At 43.0% G+C, this 20830-nt stretch overlaps 1 protein-coding gene across 2 annotated transcripts in view; it reads left to right on the top strand.

Annotated features, from left to right (window-relative positions):
- Positions 1–20830, top strand: part of upb1 (ureidopropionase, beta) — a 136412-nt gene that overhangs the window by 69189 nt on the left and 46393 nt on the right. Inside the window, exon 5 of one of the 2 annotated variants that reach the window (XM_060844090.1) lies at positions 19727–19888. The exons of the other annotated variant lie outside the window; for it this stretch is intronic. Coding sequence (XP_060700073.1) covers positions 19727–19888 — 162 coding nt within the window. The remainder of the gene's footprint in view (positions 1–19726; positions 19889–20830) is intronic. 2 annotated transcript variants of the gene reach the window in all.

Here is a 20830-nt window from a genome sequence, read left to right on the forward strand (position 1 = left end):
AATCCACTTAGAACTTGTAGCTGTGCACTAAGGTGGCTTGTATCAGTATTTTGTTAGTTTGTGTTCAGTTAGAGTCAGAGTGGTTTTCATTTACTAAGTGCTGCAATGACATAACTGCTTTGTTTATGATACTATCATAGATATATCTATCCATGGAAATACTGATAGGAGTGGCCATCCCACAACCTTGTGGAGACAAAGTCCCTATGTCACTCTGAGAGAACACCTGCCATTTTGTTGAGTAGCACTTAGCCCAGTAAAATGGAATATGTTCAGAACAGATCTAGCAACTTAAAACTAGATCCGTAAGGTCCATGAACCGTTATTAACAGCAGAACTGTATTCGCCTATAGTCTGTAACCTCATGGCCTGCTATATCCCCCACTCTATATTTACCAGCAAGTCAACTGGTTCACCCCTGGTTCAATGTAGAATTTGGGCAATATTCTATATATACACAAAGTACTCAAAAATGAAGTATTAATATAGTGAGCCTGTAGCAAATGACAGTGAGAGCATTGTGCAGTAAATACAATAAGTCATGCCACATTTGATCAGATCAAAGTTGTATAGTCCTCCTATATGCAGTTGTGAAACAGGCTGAAACATATAAGATTCTGAGACTGCTCCCATGGAGTGGTTGCTAAAAGATTAATTCCCTTGGATGGAGATCTTTGAACAAGGGGTACAACCCACATAGATTACGATGAGGAGCAATTTCTTCATTTAGAGCAAGTCATAAAGGAATCAAAGGCTATCGGAATTCGGCAATAACTGTATTATTTTGAGGATCTTAATATCAAACAGCCTACGTCTCGTCTTATTTCTCATCTTCTGTCAAATCATGGAAATATTGAAAAATAGGCACAGGAAGTAGATCATTTGGCCCTTTGAACCCCTCTGCCATGCAATATGATCATGGGTAATCATCCAACACTGATCCCACTTTCTCCCCATACTCTTTGATCCCTTTAGCCCCAAGAACTGTATCTAACTCTTCGAAAACATTGTGTTTTGGCCTCAATTGCTTTCTGTGGAATTCTCTTCCACAGACTCACTGCTCTCTGAGAAAGAAATTTCTTTGCATTCTCAGTCCTAATTGGCCATTCCCTATCCTGAGACTGTGACTCCTGGTTCTGGACTCTCTGGTCATCAGGGTCATCCCGTATTGTGTTTACTCCCGTCCAGTGCTATTAGGATTCTTTTTGTTTCTATGAAATTCTCCCTCATTCTAAATTCTAGACACTCTTCGTACGAAGTCCTGCTATTCCAAGAATCAGTGTGGTGAATTTTTGTTGCAATACCCAGGACTTCCTTTTTTGGGGTAAAGAGACTAAAACTGTACATCGTACAATTGTGGTACAATTTCAGCAAAATATTTCTGCATCTGTAATCTAATCCTCTTGCTATGAAGTTCAACTTGAGACTGCTCTCCACCTCTGCCTTACAATCTGTTTTTTAAAAAATAGGATCAAATTACCTCTTAGTGACAGCTTTGATGCACACTTGCCGCCTTGTACCTCATGCCAGGTCTTGTTGCATCTTCCCACTTTCCCCCAAATTTTCACCATTCAAATAATAAGTCTGCCTTCCTGTGCAAAAAATCAAGATGAAGTATTTGCGTCCATTGTCAAAAGTGCTGAGTGGATAATCCATTTCAGGCTCCTCCTAAGGCTGATACAAGTACCAGTCTTCAGCCAAGTTGATTCACTCCAGGTGATAATGAGAAACTACTAAAGAATCTGGATACTGTAAAGGGTATGGGTCACTGAAGACTTGCGCTCCAGACGAGTTGCATTTCTAGCCATGTGGTTCCAGTTCAGCTACAACACTAGCTCAACAATATGGAAAATTGTCCAGGTAGGTCCTGCACATAAAAAGCAGGACAATTACATTAGTCTACTTTCAATCATTAGTAAGTTCTAGACCGTGTTGTCAAGCTGCGCTTACTTACCAATAACCTGCTCACTGACATTCAGTTTGGGCTCCTTTAGGACCACTTGGTTCCTGACCACTCTCACCCCGAGTATGAATAAAAGAACTGAACTCCAGAAGGGAGAGTTACTGCCTTTGACATCAAAGCCACACTTTCTCTAATCTGGTATCTAGGAGTCATTGTAACATTGAAGTAGGTGGACATTGGGTGTGGCATGTGAAGAAACTCCCTGCAGGTTGAAGTTCTACCTGACACAAAGAAAGATGGTTCTGGCTGTTAGCCTTTGTAGGAATGTTCTCTAGATTCAGCCATTTCAGCTGCTTCATAAATGCCCTTCCCTCCATTATGAGGTTAGGGTTCAGGATGTTTACTCACTATTATTGTTTTGGTTTCATTTCCAACACAACAATATCCGGACAATATCCAAGCTTGAGCTGATAGGGATCGACCATCTCCAATAAAAGTGAATGTAACCATCACCCCTTCACATTCGGTGGTAGTACAGTCACTGTCATTAACCAAATTTCCTCTTCCTTTTAAGCAAACATGTCATTGATTCAAACGTTTTGTAAAGTGGTCATAGGTTGTGTCTCAATCATATGTTCTGATTTCAAAGGAAATTTACAAGGTAAGTCAAAACAGCTAGGAGATGGTCTCCAATCTGCTTTCCTCTTCTTTGCAATGAGGTAACAATTCATTAAAGTGTAAATAGTGTGATGAAAACATCAGTTATTATGCCCATCGTATTCACTTAAAGGGTTTTCTGATTAATTGTAACCCTCTGTATTGATATTCCAGATGGTAAGCTATTGGCTACCAGATGGTTTCCAATTATATTTCTGCTGATGGTAACGCAACACCTGTAAGAGGAAGCTGCAATCCATGAAATTTGACCTAATGGATTAGATTAGGCTATGAATACTTAACAGCTAGAACAATTATTTTGGATGAGGAAATGGGCAAAGATGCATTTTATTTCTGCTTGTGATCAATTGGTTTTGAAGTGGAGCTTCATACTGCCAAATCTCTCTCAGCAGCACGCTGACAGATGTGAATAAATTTGGCTATAGACAAACCATTACCATTAAATATTGTTTCTACATCTAACTTTCAAACTGTCCCACAAAAACAGATTATCTAGTGTTTTTCTCATTGCTGCATACAAATTGGCTTGTCCTGTAGAGACCTCATCATCGAATATTTCATTGACTATATAAGGTCATACAAGGTGTTGTATGATTGCAAATCATCCTTTCGTTGCCTGATATTTTCAGGCTTCTTGTCGGTGAATGTGTTATATTGTGCTGATTTAAGATCCCAGTCTTGCCCAGGCTAGTGCATTGGAAGTCTGACAAGGCTGGGAAGTGTTTTCCTGATTCATCTATGATATGGGTCTTGTGGGTTGGGCCATTGCTGTAGACCTGGTGGTATAATGCTGCAGGGGAGGGACTTCAGGGATTTTGATCCAAATTTTACTAGTGTTTCAGCCATCTGCCTGTCAGCTCCCACAGAATCTACCAAAGGCTGTGTCTTCACAATTGTTGAGGTTATAGTTGCACGATCTCAAGTTGTCCATTAGTGTGTCTTTGTAGTATTTCACCCATCCATCTCTGTTGTGAATCCAAACTCCAGCTAAATAGTTTTGGGAGTTATAGAATTCTAGGAAAAAAGGTGCTGCTGAGGAAAGTAGGGGAGTCAAAGGGCATTTGAACCTGTGAAACTTTTTTTTAAAAGTTGTACAATTCTAGAGCTGGTAAGATTTCTGCATCTGTTGATGTTGATGCCTGTTCTCCTTTGGAGTCAAATGTGACTAAGGAGAAGGTGGCTAGTCCTGTTCCAGCAGCTATTGTTGGTCATGGAAGTTGATGTGCAGTCTTCAAGCAGAACTCCCCCACCCTCTCAAGGCTGCCTCTGGTCCTACTTCCAGACCATCTGAACTCTGCTTTCATGTGAATTCAGCCCTGAGGTGTAGGAGGCCAGAGGCCAGACCTGAAGACAGGGTCTACAAGCAGCGAATCTACTTTCTCCGCATGTCTGAGAGTCAACCTCCTGGTAGATTCAGGCTCTTGGGTAGGGTGTTTCTACTGTCAGCAATCTCCTGGAAAAAGACCTCCTCCTTGAGTCTTATTCCAAGTTACCCTTGTGTGCCCCCCCCCCCCCCCCCCCCGAGGAGGTTCCTAGAGATTAAAAAGGTGTCTGAAAATGAGGAATGTTTGGGGCAAGCAAGGAGCCACATGGCTGCTGCTGACTTTGACATACATTCAAAGAGCTGGTAAGATTTCTGCATCTGTTGATGTCTGTTCTCCTCTGTGGAGTGATATGTGACTAAGGAGAAGGTAGCTAGTCCTATTCCAACTGCTATTGTGGCAAGGATGGACTCTTCCTCTTATGACCCCTTAGTCTGCACAAATGAACTTCATGCAGGAGTGAGAAGGCTTAAGGAGGAAAGTGGGGAAACCTCTGTGTCACTCCCTTTCTGCACTCCTGCAGCTTCGAAGCCTCAATCAACATAATTCAACCCTTTAGTGAGAATCCAAATTGGACGTGTTTTCCTATCTGCCTCCCACCCACCTTTCCCTGAGTAGTTGAGGAAGCTGGAAGTAGAATTCTAATTCCCAATGTTTTGTAGAGATGTAAATATTTGACCTAAGAAAAAGACTGTGTTGATGATGCAATCATTATTGTAATTGTGTATAGTGTAACCTCTGGGTGCAAAGGGCTTTAGGAGAGTAAACTGCAGGAGAGATTATTTTGCATCATATAGCTGCTGGACAAGTAAAAATGTATTCCAGAGGCACACATCATTTTCCTGCATGCCATCAATTTCCTCCTGTTTTCCAAGTTTCTGATATGATTGTAAAAATGGCATAATGGAGAGCAAGTAAAGTGAATAAATCTTTGAGACTGCAAGGCAGCTGCAGTGGAACGCGCAGCTTATCACGTAGCTCACAGACTGGGCTTTTCACACATCGCCTCAGCCCTGTGCAGCAAATTCCTGATGGCCTGGTTTATTCACTACTGCAGCTGCGTGATGTGACAATTGTTCTTTGCTACACCGGGCACTCTTTTGTGTTTTTTTTATATATTCTTTAATCATCCTGCTTCAGTATATTATCACCCAATCTGACTTTTTGATTGGAAATGATTTGATGCCACTCCTTTAAAATTGTCTTTTCTCTCCAATTGGCTAAACAGAGAATAAAAATTTTAGAACTTGGGCTGCTGCAAGTGAATTGAAAAGGTCCAGTATCAACAGTACCTCCAACTTTCTATCCTCCCCTCTGGAAATATCTGTGGGTTTTAATAAATTGAGGGGCATGGATAGGATAAATAGACAGTCTTTTCCCTGGGGTCGGGGAATCCAGAACTAGAGGGCAGAGGTTTTAAGGTGAGAGGGGAAAGATATAAAAGAGACCTAAGGGGCAACTTTTTCACGTAGAGGGTGGTATGTGTATGGCATGAGCTGCCAGAGGATGTGGTGGAGGCTGGTACAATTGCAACATGTAAGAGGCATTTGGATGGGTATATGAATAGGAAGGGTTTGGAGGGATATGGTCCGGGTGCTGGCAAGTGGGACTAGATTTGGTTGGGATATCTGGTCGGCATGGATGGGTAGGACCGAAGGGTCTGTTTCCATGCTGTACATCTCTATGACTCTGTGACATATAGCCAGGGAGGGAGTCCAATTGATTCTTTCACTGGAGTTTCCTTACGCTGAAGTTTGGCCCATCTCTCTCTCCTTTTGCAACACTGCATGTATTTCCTGAGGAAGGGTCACTCTGCTTTGATTTCTCTCCACAGATGCTGCCAGACCTCTGAGCCTTTCCAGCAATTTCTGTTGTTTCTGATTTACAACATCCTTGCTTCTTTTGGTTTTTATTTGGTGTTTTTTTTCGTTGTTTAACTTCTTAGTCCTGGACTGAATCCAAGCCGTTCAATCATGGATATCATCGTGGCTAGGTTCTCACTCAGTTTTTGAGTGTTACTGCATTGGGAGCTCTATGGTGGTGATGAGGAGAGGGAAATTCCCTTGCCCTTTTCTGAAGCCATGAATTTGTCAATTCAATTAGGGGCCCTGAGGTCAATTATCACTTTATAGTTGAAACCAGCTGAGTGTGTCTGTACCCAGTGTCCAGACCTGGCAATGGCCTCACTGGGCAGTTCCCATATTGGGTAATTTTAATGACTAATATCGGCCATGTCACTAGGTAGAACACCCTGCTCACCTTTGCAATAACATCACCAGATCATTTGCATCCTCCTGTGGTGGTGAACAAGATGTTCTTATCATAAAATTGGCACCTCTGACAGTGCAGTACTCCCTCAGATCTGCACTGGGCCTTTGTGATCAAGTCCATAGAATAGGAATTGCATCCACAATTTTCTACTTTGCCCACTGAGCCTCGAGTAATCAGTTTCCTACCTTTCCTGAAATGAGGAAAACTTTTTTGTGTTGAGGTTAAGATTGCTTGGCCAGCTTGGGCATGTTACTTAATACAGAAGCCAAATATTGCTGTGATGTACTGATTCAGTACAATATTAGCAGTATTTGAATTATTCTAGAGGAGTTAAATATTCAACATGCTCTAAAAGTGACTCCTTCCTGCATGAACAGTTATCTGAAACCAGTGTGTATAATGCCACTGATGCAAGAGCAAGTCAGTGGGTAAGTGTGTGAGCGTGTGTGCATACGCCACCACCAGGGACTAGTATAAATGGCCTTCAACATTTACGTTGTCAATGGCAGAAGATTGATAGCATCCATGTTTTGGGTGGGGGTGCTCAAAGTCTGGGTCCTGGAGTAAAGCTGTGACCACTTTTGTGCCAATGGAAAATCATGAAAAACTATTTAAAATTACATTAACTGGACGACTTGTCCTCAATATGCCACCAACTTTCACTGGTTGTGATTTTTAAAATGTCCCAGTGACATCCCTGAGCCAGCCTCAGCTATATTAAAGAGGGATGGGGAGGTTGGGATCATTACAGAATGGTCCTCCTTCACTCTGTAACTTTCTCCTGTTGTGATTTGGTTGCCTGAGAGGTAAATATGTGTAGGTACAGCACATGATTCAGAAGGCCAATGGTAAGTTGGCCTCCATTGCTGAGGGATTGTGAGTAAAAGTAGGGAAGTCTTGCATCAACTGTACAGAGCATGGAGAGATGACACATAAAGTACTGTGCCTAGTTTTGGTCACTTGCTTAAGGAGGGACATATACTAGAATTGGTGGCAGTTTGGAAGATTTGTCATATGGAGAACAGTTGAACAGATTGGACCTGTATCCACTGGACATTCAATGATTGAGAAGTGATCTTATTGAAACATAAAATACCGAAGGAGATTGATAGGGTTGATGCTGAGAGGATGTTTTCTCTTTTCAAAGAATCTAGAACTCTGGTACAGAGCCCCATCATAGTGGGGGCTCCCATATGACATGGAGATGAAGAAGCATTACTTCTGTCTCATGGTAGTTTTCCTTGGAATCCTCTCTTCTCTAGAGTGAAGCAGACCATTGTTTTCTTTGGGATGTGGATGTCGCTGGCTGGCCAGCATTTATTGTCTGTCCCTAGTTGCCCTTGAGAAGGTGATGGTGAGCTGCCTCTTTGAAATCAGCAGTTAACCTGCTGTGGGTTGACCCTCAATGCCATTAAAGAGGACATTCCAGGATTTTTACCCAGTGACAGTGAAGGAACGGCAATATATTTCCAAGACAGAATGGCTTGGAGGGGAACTTGAAGGTAGTGGTGTTCCCATATGTCATCTGCTCTTGTCCTCCTTAGATGGAAGTGGTCATAGGTCTGAAGAACTTTGAATTTCTAAAGTGCATCTTGTAGATAGTACACACTGCTGGTACTAGCGTCAGTGGTGGAAGGAGTGGATGCTTGTGGATATAATACCAATCAGTGGGCTGCTTTGTCTTGGATAGTGTAAAACTTTGAGTGTTGTTGGGGCTGCAGTCATTTGGAGTACTTCATCACACTCCTGACTTGTGCCTTGTAGATGATGGACAGGCTCTGGGGAGTCAGGAGATGTGTTACTTGCTGCACTATTCCTAGCTTCTGCCCTGCTCTTGTAGCCACTGTGTTTGTAATAAGTCCAGTTGAATTTCTGATCAATGTTAACTCCCAGGATGTTGGTAGAGGGGATTCAATAATGGTTACACCACTGAATGTCAAGGGGCAGCATTTGGATTGTCTCTTATTGGTGATGGTCACAGCCTGACATTTGTGTAGCGTGAATGATGCTTGTCAGCTCAGACCTGGATATTGTTCAGATCTTGTTGCATCGGACTGCTTTGGTATCTGAGGAATCGTGAATGGTGCTGAACATTGCACAATCATCCTCACTTCTGACTTTATGATGAAGGGTAGGTCACTGAAGTAGCTGTAGATGTTTGGGCCTAGGACATTACCATGAAGAACTCCTGCAGAGATATCCTGGAGCTGAGATGTGACCTCCAACAACAGTAGGTGTCACTCTAACCAGTTGTTCCAGGACTCCTTGATGCCTCATTCAGTGAAATGCAACCTTGATGTCAAGGGCTGTCACTCTCGTCTCACCTCTAGAATTTAGCTCTCTTGTCCATGTTTGAAACAAGGCTGTAATGAGGTCAGGAGCTGCGTGGTCCTGACAGAACCCGAACAGGGTGTCATTGAGCAGGTTACGGCTAAGCAGGTGCTGCTTGATAGCACTATTGATGACAACTTCTATCACTTTACTGATGATCGACAGTAGACTGATGGGGCAGTAAGGCCAGATTGGATATGTTCTGCTTTTTATATATAGGACATACTTGGACAATTTTCCACATTGTCGAGTAGATGCCAATGTTGTAACTGTACCGGAGCAGCTTGGCTAATGAGCAGCATGATCTGGAGCACCAGTCTTCAGTACTATTGCTGAAATGTCCTTGCAATATCCTGTGCACCCAACCATTTCTTGATATCATGTGGAGTAAATCGAATTGGCTGAACACTGGTATCTGTAATGCTGGGGACCACTGGAGTAGACAGAGATGGATCATGCGTTCAACGTTTTTGGCTGAAGATTGCTGCAAAACCTTCAACCTTCTCAGTTGCTCTTCCATTATGGAGGAAAGGATATTTATGGAGCTGCCTCCAGTGAGTTGCTTAATTGTCCACCACCATTCATAAGAGGATGTGGAGGGACTGCCGACCTTCGATCTCGTCCATTGGTTATGGGATCATTTAGCCCTGCCTATCACTTGCTGCTCAAGCTGTTTAGCATGCAAGTAGTCCTGTTCGATAGCTTCATCAGGTTGACACCTCATCATCAGGTACATCTGGTGCTGCTCCTGGTTTGCCCTTCTGCACTGTCCATTGAACCAGAGTTGAGCCCTGGGCTTCTTGGTAATGGTTGCAAATAGGATATGCTGGGCCATGAGGCTACAGATTGTGCTGGAGTACAATTCTGCTGCTGTTAATGGCACTAGCATGTCCTGGATGCCTAGGCTTGAATTGCTGGATCTATTCGAAGTCTGTCATATTTAGCACACAACACGATGGAGGTTATTCTCAATATGAAGGCAGGACTTTGTCTCAACAAGGACTGTGTGATGGTCTGGCATCAATACTAAGGACTCCCAGGGCAATTTCCTCCCGACTGTATGCCACTGTGCTACCATCTCTACTGGGTCTGACCTGCTGGTGGAATAGGACGCAACCAGGCATGGTGATGGTGGTGTCTGGGACATAGTCCGAGTCATACCTTACAGACAGTGTCAGGCTGTTCCTTGACTTGTCTGTGAGACAGCTCTCCCAAATTTTGGCTAGAGCCCCCAGATGTCAGGTTATCCATTCAGTTTCATTTCTTTGAGACTTTGTAGCGATTGGTACAGCTGAATCGCTTGTGCCATTTCGGAGGGCAATTGAGCATCAACCGCACTGCTGTCGGTCTGGACTCCTGTATAGGCCAGACAGGTGAGGACATTAGTGAACCAGATGGGCTTTTCCCAACAATCCACAATGATTTCATGGTTGTCAATGATTCTTAATTCCAGATTCCCATGGCAAGATTCAAATCCGGGTTCTAAGAACATTACCTGAATCTCTGCATTAATAGTCCAGCAATAATATCACTTGGCCATTGCCTTCCCTAAGTAAATTATAAATCTGAGCCATACAGCATGGAAACGTATCCTTTGGTACAACCAGTGCATACTGACCATGTTGCCAAACTACACTAGTCCCACCTGCCTGCACTTGGCCCATATCCTTCCGAACCTGCCTTTTCCTATTCATAAGCTTACCCAAATGTGTTTTCAACATTGTAACTGTATCTGCAATCACCACTTTCTCTGGCAGTCCGTTCCACATACTGACCACACTTTGTCTTTTTTAAAAAAAATCCTCTTCCCTTAAAGAATAAGGAAAAGATTCTTGTTATTCACCTTGTCCAAGTCCCACATTATTTTGTAAACCTCACGGTCAACCCTGAACCTCCTAAGTTCCAGTGAAAAAGGTCTAAGGTGTTCCAATCTATTTTTATATCTCCAACCCTCTCTTCTCAACTACATCCTGGTAAATCTTTTCTGAACCCTCTTTAGTTTAATAATATCCTTTCAATAACATGCCAAGTTAAACAGATTTTTGTTGGCCCAGGGGGGTCTAAGTCTTTGGGGAACAGGCAGGATTGTAGAGCTAAGACCAAAGTCAAATCAGCCTTGATCTTATTAGATGGCAGAGCCGGCTGAATGGGCTACTTCTGGTTCTGTTTCTCAGTTCTTATGGTTACTGAATAGAGAAATGGTGACGAGGTGTTGATGTAAACTTTCCTCTTTGGGGGACACGTCCTGAAAAGGATAAGGAAGCAGTGTATATTTTTAAATATATTCAATATATTTTTGAAGGCGGAAGTTGATAGATTCGCAGTAAGCAAAGGGTGAAAGTTAATTAGGTAGGATGGAATATGAATTTGAATTTACAATCAGATGTACCATGATGTATTTAAATTGCAGAGCAAGCTTAAGGGGCTGGATTGTGTGAGCATATCATATGACCAGCTCCCACACACCCACCAACCCCATCCTGCCATTACCAAACATCCTGCAACCTTGCGGATGCTCTCCTATTGCTTATCCCTCTTCCTCCTAATACAGAGACCTTGTTTTTGAATATTGCGGTGAAAAAGCAGCTTCCAGTTTAACTAGATTCCAAGCATTTCATCTCATTTGGTTTTAGTTTACCTTATTGAATTCAGTAATAGGGAGAGAATAGGTGGAAGATGAGGCGCTCTTCCTCCAACCGTCGTGTTGTTATGTTCTGGCGATGGAGGAGTCCAAGGACCTGCATGTCCTTGGTGGAGTGGGCAAGTGGTGGACTCCTCCATCGCCAGAACATAACAACACGACGGTTGGAGGAAGAGTGCCTCATCTTCCACCTGGGAACCCTCCAACCACAAGGGATTAACTCAGATTTCTCCAGTTTCCTCATTTTCCCCTCCCCCCACCTTGTCTCAGTCGATTTCTTCGAACTCAGCACCGCCCTCCTAACCTGCAATTTTCTTCCTGACCTCTCCGCCCCCACCCCACTCTGGCCTATCACCCTCACCTTGACCTCCTTCCACCTATCACATCTCCATCGCCGCTCCCCCAAGTCCCTCCTCCCTACCTTTTATCTTAGCCTGCTGAACACATTTTCCTCATTCCTGATGAAGGGCTTTTGCCCGAAATGTCGAATTCCCTGTTCCTTGGATGCTGCCTGACCTGCTGTGCTTTAACCAGCAACACATTTTGAGCTCTGATCTCCAGCATCTGCAGACCTCACTTTTTACTCATGGCTGATCATTCCTAATCAGTATCCTCTTCCTGCCTTATCTCCATAGCCCTTGATTTCACTATCTTTGAGAGCTTTATCCAACTCTTTCTGAAATGAATCCAGAGACTGGGACTCCACTGCCCTCTGGGGCAGAGCATTCCACACAGCCACCACTCTCTGGGTGAAGAAGTTTCTCCTCATCTCTGTCCTAAATGGTCCACCCCGTATTTTTAAGCTGTGTCCTCTAGTTCGGCACTCGCCCATCAGCGGAAACATGTTTCCTGCTGCCAGAGTGTCCAATCCTTCCATAATCTTAGGTGTCTCAATCAGATCCCCTCTCAGTCTTCTAAACTTAAGGGTATACAAGCCCAGTTGCTTGAGTCTTTCAGTGTAAGGTAATCCCTCCATTCCAGGAATTGACTCGTGAACCTACGCTGCACTCCTTCAATAGCCAGAATGTCTTTCCTCAAATTTGGAGACCAGAATTGCACACAGTACTCCAGGTGTGGTCTCACCAGTGCCCTGTACAGCTGCAGAAGCACCTCTTTGCTTCTATACTCAATTCCTCTTGTTATGAAGGCCAGCATGCTTATTAGGAGAAAGTGAGGTCTGCAGATGCTGGAGATCAGAGCTGAAAATATGTTGCTGGAAAAGCGCGGCAGGTCAGGCAGCATCCAAGGAACAGGAGATTGGACATTTCTGGCATAAGCCTGAAGAAGGTCTTCTGCTCGAAACGTTGAATCTCCTGTTCCTTGGATGCTGCCTGACCTGCTGCGTTTTTCCAGCAACACATTTTCACCATGCTTATTAGCCGCCTTCACTACCTGCTGTACCTGCATGCTTGCCTTCATTGACTGGTGTACAAGAACACCCAGATCTCTCTGTACTGCCCCTTTACCTAAATTGATTCCATTGAGGTAGTAATCTGCCTTCCTGTTCTTATCACCAAAGTGGATAACCATATTAAACTGCATTTGCCATGCATCTGCCCACTCCCCTAACTTGTCCAGGTCACCCTGTAATCTCCTAACATCCTCATCACATTTCACCCTGCCACCCAGCTTTGTATCATCAGCAAATTTGCTAATGTTATTGCTGATACCATCTTCTATATCATTAACATATATTGCAAAAAGCTGCGGTCCCAGCACAGATCCCTGCAGTACCCCACTGGTCACTGCCTGCCATTCCGAAATGGAGCCGTTCATCACTACCCTTTGTTTCCTATCAGCCAACCAATTTTCAGTCCAATCTAGTACTTTGCCCCCTATACCATGCGCCCTAATTTTACTCACTAACCTCCTATGTGGGATTTTATCAAAAGCTTTCTGAAAGTCCAGGTACACTACATCTACTGGATCTCCCTCGTCCATCTTCAGAGTTGCTTCTTATATACAAATAAAGATGTAAGAGGGCAACTAGGGAAAGGGTTGGCCCATTAAATGATAAAGGAGGAAAGTTATGCATGGAGTCAGAGAAAATAGATGAGATTCTTAGAGTACTTTGCATCGCTATTCACCGAGGAGAGGGACATGGTGGATGTTGAAGTTAGGGATGGATGTTTGATTACTCTAGGTCAAGTCTGTATAAGGAAGGAGGAAATGTTGGGTATTCTAAAAGGCATTGAGGTGGACAAATCCCCTGGTCCGGATGGGATCCATCCCAGGTAACTGAAGGAAGCGAATAGTTGAGGCCTGGACAGATATCTTTGCAGCATCCTTGAACATGGGTGATGTCCCAGAGGACTGGAGAATTGCTAATGTTGTCACCTTGTTTAAGAAGGGTTATAGGATTAATCCAGGTAATTATAAACCAGTGAGCCTGACGTCAGTGGTAGGGATGCTGCTGGAGATACTGAGGGATAGGATCTATTTACATTTAGAAGAAAATGGGCTTATCAGGGTTAGGCAATATGGTTTTCTGCAGGGAAGGTCATCTCCTACGAAAGTAATAGAATTCTTTGAGGATGTAATAAAGTTGATTGATGGAGGGCTGCAGATGTCAGTGGACTTCAATAAGGCATTTGATAAGGTTCCCCATGGTAGGCTGATGGAGAAAGTGAAGTCGCATGGGGTCCAAGGTGTACTAGCTAGATGAATAGAGAACTTACTGGGCAGAGCATTAGTAGTGGAAGGAAGTTTCTCAAAATGGAAAACTGTGACCAGTGGTGTTCTACAGGGATCTGTGCTGGCTCCACTGCTGTTTGTGATGTACAATAGCAAGTTTGTAGATGACACTAAGATTGGTGGAGTAGCAGGTAGTGAAGGGGGCATTCAGACAATACAGCACAGTACAGATAGATTGGAGAGATGGGTGGCGAAATGGCAGATGAAGTTCAATCTGGGCAAATTTGAGGTGATTTTTGGAAGATCCAATTAAAGAGCGAACTATACAGTAAATGGAAAAGCCCTGGGGAAAATTGATGTACAGCGAGCTCTGGGTGTTCAGGTCCATTGTATCCTGAAGGTGGCAACGCAGATCAATAGTGGTCAAGAAAGCATACGTAGGACATAGAAAGTACAGCACAGAAGAGACCCTTTGGCCTACAATGTTCTGCTGAGGATTAATCCTAATGTAAAATAAAGTAACTTAACCTGTGCATCCCTCAATGCAATGCATTCCATGCGTTCACAACTCTCTGCGTAAAGAACCTACCTCTGATGTCCCTCTATACTTTTCTCCAAATATCTTAGAACTATGACCACTTGTGCCAGTCAATCCTGCCCTGGGGAAAAGTCTCTGGCTATTGACTCTATCCATTCCTCTCATTATCTTGTACACCTTGATCAGATCACCTCTCTTCCTCCTCTTTTCCAGAGAGAAAAGTCCACACTTAGTCAACCTCTCTTCATAAGGCAAGCCCTCCAGTCCAGGCAACATCCTGGTAAATCTTCTTTGCACCCTCTCCAAAGTCTCTATCTTCCCTATAGTAGGGCGATCTGAACTGGACACAATATTCCAAATGTGGTCTCAGCAGGGACTTGTAGAGCTGTAGCAAAACTTGGTGGCTCTTAGATTTGTCCCCCCCCCGTTAGTGAAAGGCAAAATACCATATGTTTTCTTAACAAACCACTTGGGTGGCAACTTTGAGGGATCTATGCACTTGAACACCAAGATCCCTCTGTTCCTCAACACTGCCAAGAATCCTGGCTTTAATCATATATTCAGCATTTGAGTTCGACCTTCCAAAATGCATCACTGTATTTATCCAGGTTGAACTCCATCTGCCAATTCCCAGCCCAGCTCTGCATCCTGTATGTCACGCTGCAGCCTACAATAGCCCTCGATGCTATCACTGATTCCTCCAACTTTTGTGTCATCTGCAAATTTACTAACCCACCCCTCAACCTCCTCATCCAAGTCCTTTATGAATACTACAAAGAGCAGAGGCCCAAGGACAGAGCCCTGTGGGACCCCACTCAATACTGACCTCCAGGCAGAATACATTCCATCTACAACCACTCTGCCTTCTGACAGCCAACCAATTCTGAATCCAGACAGCCAGATTTCCCTGTATCCCATACTTCCTGACTTTATGAATGAGCCTACCATGGGGAACCACATCAAATGCCTTGCTGAAGTCCATGTACACCACATCCACTGCTCGACTTTCGTTGACCTGTCTTGTCACTTCCTCAAAGAACTCAGTAAGGTTTGTGAGGCGTGACCTGCCCCTCTCAAAGCCATGCTGACTGCCTTTAATCACGCTATGCTTTTCTGAATAGTCATAAATCCTATCCCTCCGAATTCTGTCCAAAACCTTGACCACAGATGTAAGATTGACCAGTCTGTAATTGCCAGGGACTCCTTGAAAAGAGAAACCAAATATGGCATGCTTTCCTTCATCAGACAGGGTATTGAGTGCAAGAGTTGGCAGGTCATTATACAGTTGTATCAGACTTTGGTTCAGCCAAATTTGGAATATTGTGTACGGTTGTGGTCGCCTCATTACCAAAACGATGTGGATGCTTTGGAGAGGCTGCAGAGGTGGTTCACCAGGATGTTGCCTAGTATGGATAGCTATGTAATTTTCTTTTTGTTCTCATTAAAATTGTGTATCCAGTGCACCAATTATAACATTATTGTAGCTTCCACTTGCCAGTCAATCTAGTCCATGAATTGTTCTCCAACAAGTCCCCTGTTTAAGTGTGTAACTTTGAAGCTGGCTTGAATTCCCATCCCAAATACTCTCGAGAAGGGTTGTGATCAGCTGGCTTCTGGAACCACTGCAGCCCTGGGGTGTGCATGCACATTAACATTGTAATAATGCCCCCAGTTCACCTGCCCTGGCTCACCCACTACTCAAACCTTTGACTATCACCTCCAGTCTGTACTATTCCAACCCACTCCCAGTCTGCTCTCCCATGTTCCAATTTAAACAGTTGCAAATCTCTGCTGCGTAAGTCTCAAGTTGCATCAAATCCCATTCTTCTCTCACCCCAGTGCTCATTCACTGACATTGATTCTCAGTCAACTGATGTCTTGATTTTAAAAATTGTGTTCCTTGTTTTCAAATTTTCCCTGTAATCTCCTCCAGCTCTATATCTTGAGATATAAACAGAAGTTTTTGTTAACCATTTGACTCTGCAAACAATGCTAAGAAGTTTTTGTTGTGAGGGATGTTGTTGATTTAGAAAATGTTAACTTTATTGATTCTGTAAATCATCCTGAAATGCAGGTTTCAACATGTATAATGTCACAAGTTTAATGATTTAGCTGAGTAAATAACAGATTGGAAGAAGGTTTTTTCCTCCTTCCTGAAACTGCTAATTCTTGCTAGGAATCCAGGTCGTCAGGCACTCAGCCCTGTTAGATCTCTTGGATGTAAGCAAAGATATTGAAAGCAACGTCTCAGCAATATTCAACCTTCAAAGATATAAAAGAAAACTGCATTTGCAGGGTTTGTTCTCTAGCAAAGTTACTCTCTCCCCACCCCCACCCTCCTCTAGCTTATCTCTCCACGCTTCAGGCTCACTGCCTTTATTCCTGATGAAGGGCTTTTGCCCGAAACATCGATTTCGCTGCTCGTTGGATGCTGCCTCAACTGCTGTGCTCTTCCAGCACCACTGATCCAAAATCTGGTTTCTAGCATCTGCAGTCATTGTTTTTACCTCGTTGAGTTTAAAGAAAAACCGAAAGAACTGTGGATGCCATAAATCAGAAAAAAAACAGAAGTTGCTGGAAAAGCTGAGCAAGTCTGGCAGCATCTATGAAGAGAAGTCAGAATAAACGTTTTGGCTCCGGCAGTCTGAGGAAGAGTCACTTAGTCCTGAAAGATTAACTCTGATTCCTCATCACAGATGTTGCCAGATGCGCTAAGCTTTTCCAGCAACCTCTGACAATTTAAAACATGTAGAACATTAGGTAAATACAGATAATTCCAGACACACCAGTTGTTGGATTTGGGTATACCAACAACTCAAGGTAGTGGTTATCTCTGTGAAAGAGGAAGAAGACCATAAAATCCTATATAGTGATTTGACACATACTGACACTTGCCCTGAGAGTGACCTGACATCTATTGGTTTATATTGACTTAAAGTTAATGGTGCCTTTTATTAGTGACTGACACATTTGCTTTCCTGGTTATGCACTCACTGATCTGATAATTTTCTGCTAAAAAAGAAGTAGAGTGGTGTTGGAGACTTGTTCATCTATATTGTTGTGAGGTTTCAGTTTGTTGGGTTATGTCCTACAACTGGTATGCAATATATGTCCTTATATATGCTCAAGATATTATTATCGCATCATGCCATGTGTCCTGATGGTATAAAGGTCTCCAGTTCAATCTTACTGGGGATACTTGCAACATGACACTCTGAGAAAGCATGCAACAGTTTGTTAACCAAATTACTCAGTACTAGCCCAGACAGGGCAGTGCCTTTAATTGTAATATGTCGACTCCAGTAGCTGTGGTAAACATCTATTGAATCCAACTATTGAACCTTATGAAATGGGAGCTAACCCAAATATCACCACATCAGGTACAAATTTCTTTCTGAAGGTGAAAAGCCCATAACCCCCTCTGTGATAAATCATGAGGGTAGAACTGTGGTAGGTGTCCATGTAGAAAGAAACAACTCCCAAATCTCAGATATTGCAACATTGGCAAGGAGCCTTTACTATCTTGTGATATTGTCATGTTACTAGACTTCTCATCCATTGGTCTCGGCTAATGATCAACAACACCAAGATCAGATCCCACCGTGACAACTAAGGAATTTAAACTTTAAGTTCAGGTCATTCCCGTTTAAAGCATGTTTTAAATCGTGTTTTCACATTAGGGATATTCCCAGAATAGTCACACTTCTGATTTCATTTCAACACAGTAACTGAGCATTCTCAGGCTTGATTTAACAATAAACTTTGCCACTTCAGTCTCCTTCACCCTTCCCCTACCTCATGTCCTCTCCCTCTCTCCATCTCTCATTCTTTCTTCCCCATTGACACACTCCTATTTGTTGCTTCTCCTCACCAACTCTTCCACTCAATGCTTCCTGCCCCACTCCCTCCCTCTCACTCTCTATCTAGTCACCTCTCATCCTCCTTTGCTCCAATGAGATAAACCCTGGCTCCCTCATCCTTTCTTCATAAGACCTGCCCTCCAGTCCAGTCAGTGTCCTGGTAAATCTCCTCTGCTCCTGCTCTAAAGCTTCCACATCTTTCCTATAATGCAACTAGAACTGAACGCAATATTCCAAATAACCAGGGCTTTATAGAGCTGTAGCATAACCTTGCAGCTCTTAAACTCAATCCCCCTGCTTATGAAAGCCAACACACCATATGCCTTCTTAACACCCTATGAACTTTGGTGGCAACTTTGAGGGATCTATGGACATGGACCCCACAATCCCTCTGTTCCTTGATACTGCCAACAATCCTGTCTTTAACCTTTGTATTTTGCATTCAAATTTGACCTACCTAAATGAATCATTTCACCCTTTTCCAGGTTGAACCCTATCTGCCACTTTCAGCCCAATTCTGCATCCTGTTGCATCCTACAACAGCCCTCAACACTATCCACAACACCACCAACCTTTTGTGACATTGGCAAACTTACTAATCCACTCTTCGACTTCCTCATCCAAATCAGTTATAAAAATCACAAAGAGCAGAGATCGCAGAACAGATCCTCCAGAACACCACAGGTCACCAAGTTTCAGGCTAAATACCTTCCATCTACCTCCACCCTCTGTCTTATATGGGGTAGCCAATTCTGTATCCAGACAGCCAGATTTCTCTGTATCCCGTGCCGCCTTAAGAACAAAACAATTTATTTGGCAAAAGGCAGGCCACAGGTTTTTATTGTTACCTCTCTTTTATTACATTTCTTATAAGAAAATAAATTGGGAGTTGAAATGTTAAGAGCGTGAAAACAAAAGCTAGGTGCAATTAAATCTGGAATAAAAAGCTAGTCTCTAATGGTGACTGTGAAATCATGGGAATGTTATAACATACCATCTAGTTCATGAATGTCCTTCAGGGAAGGGAATCTGCTGTCCTCACCTAATCTGGCCTATATACTCATAGCAATGTGATTTGTCTCTCAATTGCCCTCTGAAATGGCACAGCATGACTGCACTCAGTGGTATCAAGCTGCTACAAAAGTCTATAATCCACACAGTTCAAGAAAGGCAGCTCACCTTGTCGGGATGAGCGATAATTAAGCGATGGTCTAGCCAGCAGCACCCACATCTCTCAACAGAGCGGAGACTGATAATTATGCATGGACCATGATCACAATGCAGTCTCAGTGTCCTACTCAATGGGAGGGTGGGATCATATCTAGTACGGTGTCTGTTTCAAACATTGTCATTATCAAGGTTATAGTAGATCAAATAAGACAGATGGGGAATGGTTTCAAAATCTGTGCCTCTTTTCAGCTTTTGGCCAAAAGCCGAGAGGTACAACAAGGTCGATAATAACCTTTCATCAGTCTTATTCAGCATATTCTTGATTTTTTGTTCTTCCTTGTCTATCTTCCTTCATGCCCTGTTCCCTGCCTCCTACAGCTTGCAAGAAAATATAACCTGGTCATAGTGTCACCAATCTTAGAGCGAGATGAGTTTCATGGGGACACGCTGTGGAACACTGCGGTTGTGATTTCTAACTCTGGCAAAGTCCTTGGCAAGACCAGGAAGAATCACATTCCTAGGGTTGGCGATTTTAATGAGGTGAGAAGATAGTGACTATTTCAATGTGTTCTATGCATGAAAATTGCAGCAACAGAATATTTTGTCTTGTCAGTTTCCAGATTCTGCCTTTCTATATGCTCAAAATAGAAATGTTCTGACAATCCTAAGAAAATTGTTCTGAGGAACGGTCACTCGACCTGAAATGCTAACTCTAATTTCTCTCCACAGATGCTGCCAGGACTGCTGAGCCTTTCCAGCAATTTCTGTTTTTCTTTCTGATTTCCACCATCCCCAAGTTCTTTGTTTTTATCTACAAAATTTGAGTTTCCTATGTAGCCCAAGTGAGGTAAAATGGACCACACGGACATAACATGTCAATAGCATGCTCCAGCTACAATCTCCGCTCAGTATGAATTTGATTTAGTGTAGGTTTAAGTCTGTCACCTTGAGTGAGGGGCAAGTTCCTGCTCCCTTGGCCTGAAAGGCTTAACTCCAAGGCTCTGGAGTAGTTCTGCATACGGGATTATCTAGTTTAGTTCTGAGTAGTTCTAATTTGCTGTCCGTTAAAGTCGGTTTAACGGACTATAATTATAGCATAGAATCTCTTAGGAGGTTACTATTACCTCGTTAGTATAATTAACCAGTTTTCAGCTAATGTAACCTGTTAGTTCTTTACTATCTAGTTATCTTATTGTTACTGAGGATGACCTCTTTTGTCAATGTCTAGTTCATGGTGAATCCTTCAGCACTGAACATGAGACTAATATTACAAGAGGTTGGATGGTAGCAAATGCTCCCGGTGGCACGTCTCACAACATTTATCCGTTGTTTTGAATTGAATTGAATTTATTGTCACATAGACAGAGGCAAGCTTTGTCTTGCACGCAGTACAAGCAGATCAGAGTTAAGTAGCATAGGTAAGTAAATAATAGATAAACAGCGGCAAAAACAAAAACACAGGTATAGGCCAATGTCAAGAAT

This window comes from Hemiscyllium ocellatum, chromosome 24 (genome assembly GCF_020745735.1).
Source record: "Hemiscyllium ocellatum isolate sHemOce1 chromosome 24, sHemOce1.pat.X.cur, whole genome shotgun sequence".
Taxonomy (NCBI): Eukaryota; Metazoa; Chordata; class Chondrichthyes; order Orectolobiformes; family Hemiscylliidae; genus Hemiscyllium; species Hemiscyllium ocellatum.